The 17,394-nt window shown below is 48.4% G+C and overlaps 1 protein-coding gene across 1 annotated transcript in view; it reads right to left on the bottom strand.

Moving 5' to 3' along the window:
- Nucleotides 1-17,394, bottom strand: part of cacna1ab (calcium channel, voltage-dependent, P/Q type, alpha 1A subunit, b) — a gene marked incomplete at its 3' end in the record, with an annotated part of 133,621 nt that overhangs the window by 106,621 nt on the left and 9,606 nt on the right. The window contains 1 exon segment of the mRNA XM_084006627.1: nt 16,913-17,296. Coding sequence (XP_083862753.1) covers nt 16,913-17,292 — 380 coding nt within the window. The 5' untranslated portion in view covers nt 17,293-17,296.

The following is a 17,394-nucleotide window of genomic DNA, read 5'->3' as shown; positions in this document are numbered from 1 at the left end:
CCTCCCTCGACCCCCCAGGGGGACGTCAACCAACACGCAGTCGGTCCGGAGGCGGTATATTCCCGTGGAGACCAGCCTTGGAAACGAAGGAGCGTGGGGGGGCGCGGGGGGGAGGGCTTCTCCGGCTCTTCCTGCGTTCAGTCAGCCGTCGGGGTGAGCATCTGATCGGTGTGACGGGAACCGAGCGCCGCGCGCAGATCGGTGGCCAAGCCTTGCAGCGCACGACGCACGGCGCCTCCCCAGAGCCCCCCACCTCCCCACCCCAACACACTCCAACACATCCCAACACATCCCAACACACTCCCCATAAGCACACGACGGAGATGTAGGGGGGCTTAATGTATAGTCTTATAACTGTTAGAATAAGAATACAAATGTGTCAGATAAGTTTACATTTCCTCACTTGTTCATCACTGATGGGTTTGGTGAGGACACTTCCTCTCATGATGCCAAAAGCACCAGTCCCAGTCCCGGTCCCAGTCCCGGTCCCAGTCCCCCATTCAGGGCTTTATTCAAACTATCAAGCCAAGCAGAAGGCTTTGCCAAGAGTCAGGGGGAGGGTGATTATTTTGCTAATCAATACTTCAGCGTACCTTACTCTTACAGTATAGACGGTTATGTAATCTGCACCGAGCCATAACTGCCTCGTCTTCACGACCACGTGATTCTGAGCTTATTGTGGACTTCTTCATCTTTTTTTGGTGTTTGACTCGTTCTCTGATAAATGTATGAAAAAAAAACATGTTGCCAATAAACTAAGTTGGCCCAACATTTCATTTGTGCGGCGGCCAGGATGAGAGTTGGGAGAGATTGTGAGTGTTTTTTTGAGGACGATTTGAAAGAGGTTTTATCTCCCGTTTCCTCCCGAGCCGTCTGTCAGTCTGGCTCCGGCATCCGAGTTGTTTTTGATGCAGTTCAGCAAGCTGTTTGCCTGCTCGACCGACCCAGCTGTCACCTCTCCAACAGAAAGATGAAGGTGGTGGTGGAGATTGTGAGGGGGGGGGGGGGGACCCATAAAAACACAGTGGCTAGATGATGTCTTCCAAATGGATTCTTTCACATATTTTTTTATATAGTTACATAATGAAAATAACAACAAGAGTTGTTAAAAAGAGTGAAAAACTCCAACTTTTGGTCAGTGTATATCATTGACGCTGTCCTTGGTCCTGAAACGGCTACAGACGTGTGTCCAGAGCCCTTTGGCGCTGTCCAGAGTGCTGAAACCGGAGCAGAAAGTTCTGAGCACCACCCGCATGCCTTTGGAAGAGATTATCTTCATTGTGCATCAGGGCGGGGTAGTGACGGCTCCTCCGGCCATCTGTCAGACACCGTTCATCTCCTCCACCGGAGACTTTGGCAGGTAACCGACATCACTTGGAGGTCTGAGTCTGATCTAAAATCAGTTGCTGGGATACTCAAAGTGGGCCATATGGTGGGTTTTGAGTGGATCTGAAGGCAAAACTGTGCCGGACTACGTACAAGTCCGCGAAGGCTCACAAAACTTCATGAAAGGGGGTCACCTGGTTCATAGTTCTTCTTTTACATTTACTCCATTTCTCTCAGTTTTTCACTCCACAAACTCAAAGAGAAACATTTAGATCGGACTTTTCAACCTGCATATAATTTGAAGATGATTCCTTCTTGCAGTAAAGATTGTGTGACACTGGAGATCACATTTTAACAGAAGCAATCACCAACTTCTCTATGTTTTTGATTATCAGGAGAATAGCGTGAATTCATTTTGCCAGAATAATTGTGAGATCTTATATAATATGGGCCCGTGTTTATCCTCCAGTGTAAGTTGATACGTCCACTGCAGATGGGAGAGGAGGGACGGGTTCTGCTGAGTTCTCACAGCTACGCTTTTATTTCCAGGACGACTTCTCCACGTCATAGCGTCGTGATTCAGTGCATTTCTCGTCATCTGATTCCCGGAGACGAGTGGACGCTAACAGGCCAATAAAAGTCTGTTCCTGCTGACAGCAAGGGAGAGAGGGGGGAGGGGGTAGTGTCAGGAAGAGGTGGGTGGAGGTGGTGGAGGTAGAGGGATGGTTGAGGTGGAGGGATGGTGGAGGTGGAGGAATAGTGGAGAGACGGTGGAGGTGGAGAGATGATGGAGGTGGAGGGATGGTGGAGGTGGAGGGATGATGGAGCTGGAGAGATGGTGGAGGTGGAGGGATGGTGGAGGTGGAGAGACGATGGAGCTGGAGAGATGATGGAGGTGGAGAGATGGTCGAGTCGGAGAGATGGTGGAGTCGGAGAGATGGTGGAGGTGGAGGGATGGTGGAGGTGGAGAGATGGTGGAAGGATGGTGGAGGTGGAGAGATGGTGGAGGTGGAGAGATGATGGAGGTGGAGGGATGGTGGAGGTGGAGAGATGGTGGAGGTGGAGAGATGGTGGAGGTGGAGAGATGGTGGAGGTGGAGGGATGGTGGAGGTGGAGAGATGGTGGAGGTGGAGAGATGGTGGAGGTGGAGGGATGGTGGAGGTGGAGAGATGGTGGAGGTGGAGGGATGGTGGCGGTGGAGGAATGGTGGAGGTGGAGAGATGGTGATGATGGAGGTGGAAGGATGGTGGAGGTGGAGGGATGGTGGAGGTGGAGAGATGGTGGCGGTAGAGGAATGGTGGAGGTAGAGGGATGGTGATGATGGAGGTGGAGAGATGGTGGAGGTGGAGGGATGGTGGAGGTGGAGGGATGGTGATGATGGAGGTGGAGAGATGGTGGAGGTGGAGAGATGGTGGAGGTGGAGGGATGGTGGAGGTGGAGAGATGGTGGAGGTGGAGGGATGGTGGAGGTGGAGAGATGGTGGAGGTGGAGGTGCTGCTCCTCGTGGTGGAGAAGCCTGCCTGTGAATTTGTGTGATCGTGGGAAACCACGTGGTGGTTGGATGCTATGACCGGCTGCCTCCATCACGTATGAATAACAAGGACGGAGGGGAGGTGGAGGGGAGGTGGAGGGGAGGTGGAGACATTCCACTCTCTGTTTCTCTTTGGCACGCTGGCGTCGCCGCTGCGTTCCCATGCAGGCTTCCCAGCGAGTGTGCGTGGGCGTGTGCTGCTGCTGAGGGAGTCGTGCCGAGTTCCTGATGCGCTGCGTTGTCATTCAGGGAGCGTTCACACAGGCAACCCCCGCAGGAAGCCCCGCCCCCTCGACCCCCCACCCCCGCGCTCTGATCTCACTCAGCAGGCCAAAGCTACATACAGAGCCGTCTGAGAGGTGGAGGAGGAGAGAGACAACACAGAAATAAAACAGAAATGATATTGTAAGTGAATCATAACTAAGAAATGTAATTTACTTTCGAGTAGAAATGGTGGCGACGTCTCTATGAGAACTTCAGAACATAATCCTGTTTTATAAATGATAAGAATTTTATTGAATTTAACTTGAAGATGAAGTGATTCCCTTAAAGGGACATGTCACTTAAATAAATCAAGAAGGAGAAGAGGAGGAGAAGAGGAGGAGGAGGAGGAGGAGGAGGAGGAGCACTACAGGGGGATACATGTATTTTTGGGATGTAATGTCCCTTTAAGTCCTTCTAACTGATGGGGATTCAGATGGAGTTTCTGAGCACAGAAAAGATCTCCTCCTTCTGTTTCCCTGCAGTGAAGCCGAGCACCGGGCGGCCGATGCCAACAGCACGTCTTTCGTTGACTGCTGCAGCTTCACTTCGTCAAAATGGTGCTTTTTAAGTTTTCACTCTCCGATCGGAGTGAACGCAGTAGAGGAAACGGTAAACAACGCCGAAATGTTCAATGATTGAAGTGGACACAAAATATAACATTTCATGGATTGGAAGAGATGAACCAAAACAACAATCCAAAAGGTGTAAAACAGAGCTGCAGACCAGGTGTTGATTCTCAGTGGGATCTGGGGTCTGGATCTGGGATCTTTAAATGGGTGTAAAGAGTGCAGATGAGTCCATCATGATATACAAGATCACTTCAAACAACACAAATACCAATAAAACTGAGGGTCATATCTTTGATTTGAAGACTTCTCAATGTTTCACAAGATCACTCTTATTTTACGTGCTGTCGTTATTGTAAAAGGTAAAAGGTCGTCACAGAACTGTAACGGAGAAGAAACAAGGCGATATGTTGTTTTGGTGGGTTACAGTTACTAGTGTTTCATTTAATACGTCACACTACCGGCGTGCCAGTTGAATTATGGGAAGTACAACGACGGCGTATCAGAGCCACTGTAGGAAAAACAACAGAGCCGAGAGAGGGAGGCAATATTCAGAGAACAAAATGAAAATTTGCAAGTTTATAAAGTCAGAGATTTTGCTACTTTATTTCATAGAGTAGTGAAGCCGACTCTGAAGTGCCTTAAATGTGTATTCTTTCTACCAGCCATCAGGGGGCGACTTGCGTGACAGATGTTGAGGTTGTCTGACCGTTTTTTTAACGCATTGCGGCGACAGAAGAAGCACACGCTGCGTCGCCATGACGCCGGTCGGGAAAACAACAAACGGGATTTTGTTCGGAATAATCCGACAAACACACGACGAGCTGCGTTTTACTGGACGACAGCGAGCAACATTTATGTAACATTTGGTCACATGATGCTTCTTTGAACTGAGTGAGTGTGTGAGTGTGTGTGTGTGTGTGTGTGTGTGTGTGTGTGTGTGTGTGTGTGTGTGTGTGTGTGTGTGTGTGTGTGTGTGTGTGTGTGTGACAGGAAGAGAGATATAGAGAGCTGATGTAGCGTCCAAACTAATTAGAGGATTGCTCTTTTTTTGGCTCGTTCTCACGCCGACTCAACCCGTATTAATTGATTGGCTGGTTAATGGAAGTGGAGGGGAGGGGGGGAGGAGCGGGTGCTGGTCTCAGCTAATGGGCCGGGGCTCTGGTGTGTGGAGTAAGCATTCCAGTCAAAGAATCAGCATTATAGGGCGGATAGCGAGACAGGAAGAGAGGAAGAAGAAAAGGAAGACGGAGAAACTGACTGCATTTTCAATCGGAATTAAATAATATAATCTTGATCATAGTTGTGTTTGTATCGCTATATTTAAGTAAATAGATCAGTTATTTATGGTTGTTGCCAGGAACCCAAGAATGGATCCTCAAAACCACAGACCAGGGTCTTAACCTACTCCCCTCATTACCCACAATCCTCTTCATGGTCTCACATGTCATCAGTCCAGTCTGTTAAACGGCTTCAACCATGAACTAAAGTTTTGACCCAAATCAAACCAAGTCGTTCTATTGACATTTGTGTTTTGGTTTAAACTTCTGAAAGATTAATTTCCAGTTTTCAGTAAAGATGTGAAAGAAAGAAGATAAAGAAGGTTAAGAACTGACGGAGCAAAGAGAGGAGGAATAAGAAAAGCAACCAGAAGGGGAAAAAACGAAAAAAAGATGAGGAGTTAAAAAATGTGATGAGAAGCAGCTGAGAGGAAAGAAACGAGGAGGAAGAAGAGGGGTGGTGGTGGTGGTGGAGGAGGAGGAGGAGGAGGAGGAGGGATGGTGGAGGAGGCAGGAAATAAGGTCAGATAGGAAGTGAGAGAAGAGAGATAGTGAATTGACAAAAAGGAGACGAGGAAAAGGCGCTGAGTGAGCGAGCGATTGAAAGGACGGGATAAGGAGGAAGATGAAGAAGAGGAGAGCAGGGAGATAGTGAGAGGAGGAGGAGGAGAGAGGTGAAGGAGGGGGTGCTGTCTCTGATCCATCACTTAACTGCTCCTTATACTATCTATATTGAATTCGACATTACCCGTACATAAGAAGAGGACGTCGGTTCTCCATGTGATACAGCATTCTGTATGTGAACTGGCACCCAGACCAGCACCCTTACTTGAACTGGATCCATGTGGATTCTGGTGTGAAGCTGCTAACAAAGTTAGCTTCTATAATTCAAGGTTCAACCTTACAACTAAGTGTTTAAATCATCTTAGTAGCTAACTAGCATGGTAGCGACCTGTCAATCAGCAGGTAAGCCCCGCCCCCTAAAGCATCCCCTGCTTTCTGGTCTGGTGGACTCTAAATGGACCATAATGTACTAAATGAACATCATGCTGGATTGAAGAAGACTTGAAACTAGAGACTGAGACCATAAACTCATGTTTACAATGTTTACTGAGATAATACATCAAGAGAGAAGTAGGACCATTTTCTCATAGACTTCTATACAACCAGAGAGGAGTCGCCCCCTGGTGGCCAGCAGAGAGAAGTAGGACCATTTTCTCATAGACTTCTATACAACCAGAGAGGAGTCGCCCCCTGGTGGCCAGCAGAGAGAAGTAGGATCATTTTCTCATAGACTTCTATACAAGCAGAGAGGAGTCGCCCCCTGGTGGCCAGCAGAGAGAAGTAGGACCATTTTCTCATAGACTTCTATACAACCAGAGAGGAGTCGCCCCCTGGTGGCCAGCAGAGAGAAGTAGGACCATTTTCTCATAGACTTCTATACAAGCAGAGAGGAGTCGCCCCCTGGTGGCCAGCAGAGAGAAGTAGGACCATTTTCTCATAGACTTCTATACAACCAGAGAGGAGTCGCCCCCTGGTGGCAAGCAGGGAGAAGTAGGACCATTTTCTCATAGACTTCTATACAACCAGAGAGGAGTCGCCCCCTGGTGGCAAGCAGGGAGAAGTAGGACCATTTTCTCATAGACTTCTATACAACCAGAGAGGAGTCGCCCCCTGGTGGCCAGCAGAGAGAAGTAGGACCATTTTCTCATAGACTTCTATACAACCAGAGAGGAGTCGCCCCCTGGTGGCCAGCAGAGAGAAGTAGGATCATTTTCTCATAGACTTCTATACAACCAGAGAGGAGTCGCCCCCTGGTGGCCAGCAGAGAGAAGTAGGACCATTTTCTCATAGACTTCTATACAACCAGAGAGGAGTCGCCCCCTGGTGGCCAGCAGAGAGAAGTAGGACCATTTTCTCATAGACTTCTATACAACCAGAGAAGAGTCGCCCCCTGGTGGCCAGCAGAGAGAAGTAGGACCATTTTCTCATAGACTTCTATACAACCAGAGAGGAGTCGCCCCCTGGTGGCCAGCAGAGAGAAGTAGGACCATTTTCTCATAGACTTCTATACAACCAGAGAGGAGTCGCCCCCTGGTGGCCAGCAGAGAGAAGTAGGACCATTTTCTCATAGACTTCTATACAACCAGAGAGGAGTCGCCCCCTGGTGGCCAGCAGAGAGAAGTAGGACCATTTTCTCATAGACTTCTATACAACCAGAGAAGAGTCGCCCCCTGGTGGCCAGCAGAGAGAAGTAGGACCATTTTCTCATAGACTTCTATACAACCAGAGAGGAGTCGCCCCCTGGTGGCCAGCAGAGAGAAGTAGGACCATTTTCTCATAGACTTCTATACAATCAGAGAGGAGTCGCCCCCTGGTGGCCAGCAGAGAGAAGTAGGACCATTTTCTCATAGACTTCTATACAACCAGACAGGAGTCGCCCCCTGGTGGCAGGTAGCGAAAATGACAGTTCTAAAGCATGTAACACAGTTTGGACTCTACAGTCTAAATGTGGGAAACGTCGCGCTGCAGAGGCGATTCACTTAAAGTAAGAAGACAGGTGGATTTTTATATATAAGAAAAATGTTGCTGAGTCCAGCTTTAATGTGCTTAAAAGCCATTTAAAGTTTAAACTAATTTACTAAGTCAATATATCTCAAGTATAATGGGTGTGTGTGTGTGTGTGTGTGTGTGCCATAAATGTCCCCAGTGTAACGGTTTCATTGAGAGAAAAGCTGAGGCATGAAGGGTAAGGCGGCGTCCTCGCTAAACGGGAGTGGCTGGCAGCCGGCCAATCACAAAGAGTTGTTGACCCTGAGTGACAGCTGGAGAGAGAGAGAGAGAGAAAGAGAGAGAATGTCATCTCCCCACAAATGATGCAGTCGCCCCTGAACCAATCAGGAAGGGGCACTGCCTTGTTCACTCATTCTTTCTTGGCTCGCTCTTTAGGCGTGGACGATTGAGTGAATGGGCCCAAACAGAGCAGAGACCCAGGGGCCAAACGGAGCCCAGGGGCCAAAAGTGTCCCCGACTACTAAATAAAACGTCCCGACCAGGAAGAGACTCAAAACAGCTGGTTGGACGGGTCAAACAAACAAGACTTTTGTAAAGCTGGTCATCTGTTCACGTCAGTCCTTAGTTACGTGAATCGTAAGCGTTGTTAGTAACGTAGTTAGTGTGGTTAGTCATGTGAATCGCAAGCAACGGAATATTGCCCCCTCTCTCAGCTCTGTTTTTTTCTCTACAGCCCTAGTACGGCGTTGTATGAAAACAGCCATTTATGTACTTCAATTTGTCATTTTTTGAATGCAGGCTCCAGGCTTTGCCCTGAACGCCGCCGTCTCCCAGCAGAGAAACGCCGTGTCATTACAGGAAGATGGCTGTGACTCAGACTTTTAGCTAATTGATGGGCTGACTGTGTGTTTGGCCGCGGCTGCAGCCGGCCGGCCGGGCTGACACAACAGAACCAGCAAGCACCGGCAATCTGCAATCACCATTTCAGATGTCCACAAAAAAAAACACTAACACTAAAAATCAATAAAAACAACGTTGTTTTCTAACATTTGGGTGTTGGACTTCTTTTGAGATTTAAAGCTGCGGCACAGAAAAATGCTGAACATAATAAACATATGTATAGAAATGAAAAAACAGCGCCATCTGTACTCATTTCACTGTTTGAGTAAAAAAAATACATTTCAAAGAAGGTTGCTATTTTATTTAAAAAAAAAACCTTACAATGAACATAAATGTGCAAATCTAGTAGCGTCGATAGTGATGTGAATCATTAGCATCAATGATAACGTAAATTGAGGTTTCGTTTCAACGCTGGTCTACGAGAAAGTGACCCTACTTCTCTCTGCTGGCCACCAGGGGGTGACTCCTCTCTGGTTGTATAGAAGTCTATGAGAAAATGGTCCTACTTCTCTCTGCTGGCCACCAGGGGGCGACTCCTCTCTGGTTGTATAGAAGTCTATGAGAAAATGGTCCTACTTCTCTCTGCTGGCCACCAGGGGGCGACTCCTCTCTGGTTGTATAGAAGTCTATGAGAAAATGGTCCTACTTCTCTCTGCTGGCCACCAGGGGGCGACTCCTCTCTGGTTGTATAGAAGTCTATGAGAAAATGGTCCTACTTCTCTCTGCTGGCCACCAGGGGGCGACTCCTCTCTGGTTGTATAGAAGTCTATGAGAAAATGGTCCTACTTCTCTCTGCTGGCCACCAGGGGGCGACTCCTCTCTGGTTGTATGGAAGTCTATGAGAAAATGGTCCTACTTCTCTCTGCTGGCCACCAGGGGGCGACTCCTCTCTGGTTGTATAGAAGTCTATGAGAAAATGGTCCTACTTCTCTCTTGATGTATTATCTCAGTAAACATTGTAAACATGAGTTTATGGTCTCAATCTCTAGTTTCAAGTCTTCTTCAATCCAGCATGATGTTCATTTAGTACATTATGGTCCATTTAGAGTCCACCAGACCAGAAAGCAGGGGATACTTTAGGGGGCGGGGCTTACCTGCTGATTGACAGGTCGTTACCAATGCTAGTTAGCTACTAAGATGATTTAAACACTTAGTTGTAAGGTTGAACCTTGAATTATGAAGCTAACTTTGTTAGCAGCTTCACACCAGAATCCACATGGATCCAGATCCAGTAAGGGTGCTGGTCTGGGTGCCAGTTCACATACAGAATGCTGTATCACACGTGGAGACCGCTGTGGAGCGGTGAACGAGGGGTTAAGTGTTTAATACAGTAGGACAGAGTGTATTAGTGCATGAAGTACATGCGTTTCCCCGTGTGTGGTTTTTGGAGAGAAAAAAAGCATATTTGTTTAAAGTGCTGCGTCGTGCAGCTTCCCTCCGGAGAGAACAAACGTCCCCGCTGGAATTCTGCTCATTAAAATAAAGGACGAATCAATGACTTCTAAAAAGACTTCTGTTGGTGCTGGAGAGGAATGTGCTGAGCAGTCGGAGCGTTTTTTTCTGCAGAAAAAGCATCATTTACACTCGGACACATATCTGAAGTCTCCACACTGTAATACATCACATTTGATGTGATTTGTATTTTAACAGTGATTTATGTATCATGTGGACTGGTGGAGGCGCAGGCTATGAAAACAGCAGCAAGGATTGTTTGTGGTTGACTGAGCACTGAAGTTGTGAAGTAAATGTTCAACAGGAGAGGTCAAAGTTCTCATGTGCGATATATAAAATAAAGGTGAATTATTGCTGAAGACAATAAAGCTCAGGATGATGCATTCAGGTCCGATGTTTCAGTGTTTATCCCCAATATAACAGGAGGATATATGGGGATTTGTGTGTTTGTATCAGCACAGATTCATCTGGGCAGTCCTCTCCTGACACCTTGTGGCCACATGAAGTACTACAGATACATGCAGACGCTGCCTCATTCTGTATTCCAGTCTGTAGTTTTTCACTCCACTTATCTAGTAACTCATGGTAACTCAGTGTCTTTACATTAACAATGTAAAATATAATCTAAATCTAAATTATGATGTCATATTACAGGTTAAGGTTAAAACTTTATTGATCCCTGGGAGGAAACTCACAAGCTACCCGGCAGCTTATGAAGTCATTAAAGTTAAAGTGATCAACATTTGACAGATGATAAATATATACTTCTGATCCAAAATCACAGTATTTATGATGCTGAAATCATTCAGATTCAGAAGTCGTTCTACAGTTAGTTCTCTCAGTTTATTTTGATGCAAATAGTTGTGTGTCTCTTTGTGGTCGTTGTGTGTTTCTGTCTTTTTCTCGTGTCTCTGTCATTACTTTGTGTCTCTTTTTCATTGTTGTGCGTCTCTTTAGTGTCACTGCTTGTGAAACTGCACTAACGTGAGCCACAGCATTCCCTAGATCCAACACACCTTTAAATGGCCTTCTAAAAGACGAGGCTAGCATCACCACCAGAGGGCAGCAGAGTCCACGAGGACTCCTTCACCTCAGTCATGTGGGGACATCAATAACATTCACATTGTCCCCGTAACACAAATTATGGTATGGTGAAGACCTGGTGTAAGGTTCAGGTCCAGGTCTAAGGGTCAGGAATAGGCTGGTCGGGGTTCTGGTTCGGGCTGGTTTCCAGGAAATTAATGCAAGTCAATATAAAGTCCTGAAAACAGGCCTTTGTGTGTGGAATAAAGGAGAGGGAGCGGGGGGGGTGAAAAGGATAAATGAGCGGCTTCTTTAGGCTTAATAGTTTGAGAGCGTCCTCACCAGACACACAAAGCAGAGTGTGACGTTGTTAAACCTCTTTGGGACGAGGGCGTCGAGGACGTTTGGGGCAAACGAAACATGTGACATGGACCCAGGAGACCGGGTCCGGAGACCAGCAGGAGAGGTTGAAAGAAAGCAAGAAACATTTCAGGTCCGGTGGTGCCAAACGGACGGCCCGAGGGCCAGAAATGGCCTAACAAAAGGGTCCGATACGGCCACCAAAGGGTCCGATACGGCCCAACAAAGGGTCTGATCCAACCCAACAAAGGGTCCGATACGGCCCACCAAAGGGTCCGATACGGCCCAACAAAGGGTCTGATCCAACCCAACAAAGGGTCCGATACGGCCCAACAAAGGGTCTGATCCAACCCAACAAAGGGTCCGATACGGCCCACCAAAGGGTCCAATACGGCCCAACAAAGGGTCTGATCCAACCCAACAAAGGGTCCGATACGGCCCAACAAAGGGTCTGATCCAACCCAACAAAGGGTCCGATACGGCCCACCAAAGGGTCCGATACGGCCCAACAAAGGGTCTGATCCAACCCAACAAAGGGTCTGATCCAACCCAACAAAGGGTCCGATACGGCTACCAAAGGGTCTGATCCAACCCAAGAAAGGGTCTGATCCATCCCAACAAAGGGTCTGATCCAACCCAAGAAAGGGTCTGATCCAGCCCAACAAAGGGTCTGATCCAGCCCAACAAAGGGTCTGATCCAACCCAACAAAGTGTCTGATCCCACTGGATGACTGGATGATGATGAATATTACTGTGAGTCTTGCTGGGAGTAGCAGGCCCAACACTGATATACTATTATAGATATGTATTACAGATCAGAATGCTTGTTTAATCCCTCAGGAAATCGGACAGCTGCAATAAGAGGAAGAGAAGGAGAGTATGTGCTCATAAATAAAGATATAAACACAGTCATGTGACCAGACTTCTACACACACAAGGAGGCAAATAAATGTCAAATATAAATAATGACATTGTACATGTTATGCATGTAAAACGTCCTTCCCAACGCCTCGTTAAGGTCCTTAGGGTGATGATGTTGATGCTTACAGGAGGAAAGTAAACAAAGTGTTTAGGTTCCAAGAAAAATGGTCCGGTTCCTGATTCTTCAGAGGAAAACAAGAAGCTGGAATACTTCAAATACTTTCGGCGCTTGAGGAATATAATAATATAATAACAGTCGGCACCACTATCACTCATCATAGTGAAAGATAAAATAGCTCAGATCAGATCTGAGCTAAAATGAGTGTGAGACGCTGATTCAGCTTTAAAAAGGGGGAAACTGAAGAGGATTTTGATCAATTAAAAAGGTTTCCTAGGTGAGAGCAGTTCGTCTTTATAAGCACACTAATTTGTTTTTCCAGCTCCATTTTTGATGGGAAACATAATTGTTGCTTGGATGATGAGCGCTGACATGTCTTTTACATGAAGAAGGTGCTGTTTAAAGTCCAGGGTTACTGTCTGGTGTTCAGAGCAGGAACAAAAATATTTTTTTCAAAGTTTAGGGGAAACATCAACATTTATTTCAATGTTAAATCTGTATATTCTTCTTGAGTTATTATTAATTTTTTTATATATTACACCATCTCTCCCCAAACGGGTGCTGCGAGTGAATTTAATCATAAAAAGGTTGAATTATGCTGGATATTGTATTGCAAGAGTGGATATTTTAGGGGAAGTTATTGCAATTGACGCAAGTTTATTAAAAGAAAATACGCACTCCATCCACTCAAAAGCCGATGCTTGGTCATCCCAGATTTATGTACGAGGTTGCCCTCTAGTGTTGATTTGCAACCACTCAGGATGTAGCATCCTTTCAAAATAAGAGACATAGACAGATGACTTTATTAATCCCCAAAGGGAAAGCCACAAAAGGCAGGCGCTAGCGAGAAGCTAGTCACGTGACTACTGACGCCAGCGACTGCTGGCAACGCGTTTAATTTTCAGTTTCACAAACCGGCGTCTCCTGGGTGAAAGTCCTGTGTTTGTTTGGCTCATCCACCACCACGCTCCTCCTCACGCAACCGGATACACTAACGAACTGCTCTATAAGCGAGTACATCCAACTAACGAGCTGCTGGTTAACGAGCTGCTGGTTAACGAGCTGGGTGCCCACGTTACACCTTTCTACCAAGTTTAATACAAACAAACAAACAAACACAAAAACAGACCAACAAACAAGCGGTTATGAAGCCTCCTCAGGGACTCGTAAACCTGAGCGCCCGTCGGAACAGAAACTAAATCAAAGCAAACAACCTTGGATGGAATAGAAACGTCACTGTGCTTCATGATATATCACAAAAACAGCAACGAGGAGCTGCTGTTTATCAGAACCTCCGACCGATGGGGGGGGAGACGGAGGGAGACGGAGGGAGACGGAGGGAGACGGAGGGAGACGGGGGGAGACGGAGGGAGACGGAGGGAGACGGGGGGAGACGGAGTCTGTATGGACACAAGGAGGGAACGAAAAGGAAGGATGGACAGATAAGGGAGAGTAGGAGAAATGGGGAGAACAATGTGCTGAGTGGCGTTGCCGTGGCGACGACGTGGCAAGCTCTGGGCTTCGAAACCGTAGTCCACAACCCAAATGGTGACATCACAATGACATCACGATGACACAGATCCGGTCTATGGTCGGTCGGGGGGGGGGGCAAAAGGGCAACATCGTCTTTGGGTTTTTTCCCCTAATGTCAAGCCCCCTTTCTGATACGCGAGATTGGACACCCTGCCCGTCTCTCTGCCCGTCTCTCAGCTTGTCTCCCTGCCCGTCTCTCTGTCTACCTGCCCGTCTCTCTGCCCGTCTCTCTGTCTACCTGCCCGTCTCTCAGATTGTCTCCCTGACCGTCTCTGTGCCCGTCTCTCAGCTTCTCTCCCTGACTGTCTCTCTGCCCGTCTCCCTGCCCATCTCTCTGTCTACCTGCCCGTCTCTCTGACCATCTCTCTACTCGTCTCCCTGCCTGTCTCCCTGCCCATCTGCCCGTCTCTCTGCCCTTCTCCCTGACTGTCTCCCTCTCCGTCTCCCTGTTTGTCTCTCTGCCCGTCTCCCTGCCCGTCTCTCTGCCTGTCTCTCTGCCCGTCTCTCTGTCCTTCTCCCTGCCCGTCTCTCTGCCCGTCTCTCTGCCCGTCTCTCTGCCCGTCTCCCTGCCCATCTTTCTGTCTACCCACCCGTCTCTCAGCTTGTCTCCCTGCCCGTCTCTCAGCTTGTCTCCCTGCCCGTCTCTCAGCTTGTCTTCCTGCCCGTCTCTCAGCTTGTCTCCCTGCCCGTCTCTCTGCCCGTCTCCCTGCCCGTCTCTCTGCCCGTCTCCCTGCCCGTCTCTCAGCTTGTCTCCCTGCCCGTCTCTCAGCTTGTCTCCCTGCCCGTCTCTCAGCTTGTCTCCCTGCCCGTCTCTCAGCTTGTCTTCCTGCCCGTCTCTCAGCTTGTCTCCCTGCCCGTCTCTCTGCCCGTCTCCCTGCCCGTCTCTCAGCTTGTCTCCCTGCCTGTCTCTCAGCTTGTCTTCCTGCCCGTCTCCCTGCCCGTCTTAAATCTCAGTTTTAATGAAGTCTGTCTGACTCCAATGACACACAGTCTCCCCAAAAAAAATAAAAAATTTGCACTTTAAAATCACGACGTCAGACGGGGAACGTCAAGTTTTTTTTAAACATGAATAACCTTACCACGACCTCTGGCAAGGTCACAGCCTAAACAAGCTCATTTACAATAACAGCATTAATAACCAACAAAACATGTATATGTTAAATTTGCCAGCTCGTCTCCCTGCCGGGGATCTACTTCATCACCTCATGTCGCCTGAATAGATCATTTCTTTGGCAACGCGGGGAAATCTCTGTGTTCTGCCAGGAACGGACCCTGAACTGATCCGGTGCCAGCGACGGCGGCGGTGGCGAGACAGGGGATGTGGAAGTAGAAGAGGACACGTGGGACCAGAGGAGTCATCAATCCACGGATCTACTTCATGACGGGGTAAGTGGGGTTTTAACCTGTCATGTCGGATCAAAATCCCCCCCCCCCCTCCCCCCCCGGGCTTCACTGACACACCTGGTCTGATCTGCAACTGGGTCAGCAGCTGTTTCCCTGCCTGTCTCCCTGCCCGTCTCCCTGCCTGTCTCCCTGCCCGTCTCTCTGACTGTTTCCCTACATCAGAAAACTAAACAAGGCGATAGAAAACCTTTCTAGTCACAAACCACCACCTCTGTTACAGGGCTCGGAACTCTGGGACTTGAGGACTCCAGGACCCGGGGACTTGAGGACTCCAGGACCCGGGGACTTGAGGACTCGGGACAGGAAAAGTGAGACGTGAGAGAACCAGCTCGGGTGGCGTTTGGTGCAGACCTTCGTCAAAGGCACGACAGCACTTAGAGAGTTTTTGTGCCAGATGACGTCCGTTTTATTTACGGTATTATATTATATTACTTTCTGCACCCTCATCCAGTGAAGACCCGCCCTCCTCGGCCTCTGATTGGATACTACAGAATTGAGTTTCTTTCTGTAATTCTCATATTATTGGTTGAATTTATTTTGCATATATTGTGTGATAGGTTCAGAATAACAACCGGGAACGTGATCTTTATGTGTTCAAAAGGCATTTTTTTCACATTTCATCTCAAATGTGAAACCAGGAAAAGACGTCTCTCTGATGACGAGCCGAGTCGTGTTCTGGTGGAGAGAGGAGCCGTCTTTCAGAGACAATCAATGAAGACACTAAACTATTGATCCTCCTGCTTCTTTGAATCACGTTTGCACTAAAAGCTCACACCGTTTGGACGTCACACATCGATCTCGCTATAAATCTCATCGCTTCGGTTCAGCTCGCTGCCTCCGAACTGAAACACGACCACGATGAGAACCAGCCGTCCACGTTATGAATCTCTGTCGGCCGTGAGCGATGACGACTGCACAAAATAAAACTCAACATAATCATAAACTCACCTGAATAATAAAGTACATAGATGGAACGTACCACTTCCTCCCATGAAGACTTTGTCTACACTCTGTATTAGTGTGGCTACGATGAACCGGGACCTGGTCTGGACTGGGATCTGGTCTGGACCAGATCTGATTACCACAAGTCGTGTTGAACAATAGTTAAGTTTTATGACTCGTCTCCTGGTAACCTGTAGAGACCCGGGTCCGGTTCAGAGGTTTACAGACGAGAGGTGTTCAGGATAATGAATCATGTCTCCATGGGGGGGGAGGACGAGTGTAGCAGTGAAGCTCCTCCCCTTCATAACCCCACTGTAAAAGATGAAGCTCCTCCCCTTCATAATCCCACTGTAAAAGAGGAAGCTCCTCCCCTTCATAATCCCACTGTAAAAGATGAAGCTCCTCCCCTTCATAACCCCACTGTAAAAGATGAAGCTCCTCCCCTTCATAACCCCACTGTAAAAGATGAAGCTCCTCCCCTTCATAATCCCACTGTAAAAGATGAAGCTCCTCCCCTTCATAAACCCACTGTAAAAGATGAAGCTCCTCCCCTTCATAATCCCACTGTAAAAGATGAAGCTCCTCCCCTTCATAATCCCACTGTAAAAGACTGTAAAAGATGAAGCTCCTCCCCTTCATAACCCCATTGTAAAAGATGAAGCTCCTCCCCTTCATAATCCCACTGTAAAAGATTAAGCTCCTCCCCTTCATAACCCCACTGTAAAAGATGAAGCTCCTCCCCTCCATGACCCCACTGTAAAAGATGAAGCGTACTCACTCCCACTGCTTCCTCCTGGCCTGTGGCGTGTTGTGTAGCTTGTGAGCCTGGTGGGCCAGGATGACGTCACGGTGGTCCACCACGCCCCCCCTCCGGCGGACCGGCGCCACCGCGGGGTCGGTGCTGCTGGTGACCAGGGACATGGAGCGGCGGCCGGAGCGAACGCCGCCGCCGGTGAAAGGCACTTCGCTGTACTGCTCCACCCGGACGTCGTAGACGGCGTGATAGTAGGTGGGGTTTGGCCCCACGCTGCTGCCGCTGATGGGAGGGGGGTGGCAGCGGAGCGGCCGGTGGTGGAGGCCCTGAGAGGAGGAGGAGCAGGAGGAGTTCTGGGGCCACGCCGCCGAGCCGCCATGGTCCGGGTAGAGGGGGGACAGCATGGAGCTGGAGGAAGAGGAGACGGAGAAATGAGGGAGGAAGAAGCCTGGTCATGGGTTTAATTAGAGCCCACATAGGGATGGGTCCAACATCGGACTTTCACC

The sequence above is a fragment of the Eutrigla gurnardus genome, assembly GCF_963514095.1.
Source record: "Eutrigla gurnardus genome assembly, chromosome: 3".
Lineage (NCBI taxonomy): Eukaryota > Metazoa > Chordata > Actinopteri > Perciformes > Triglidae > Eutrigla > Eutrigla gurnardus.
The sequence above is the reverse complement of the archived record's forward strand: the minus strand, read 5'-3'. Positions and strand labels throughout refer to the sequence as shown.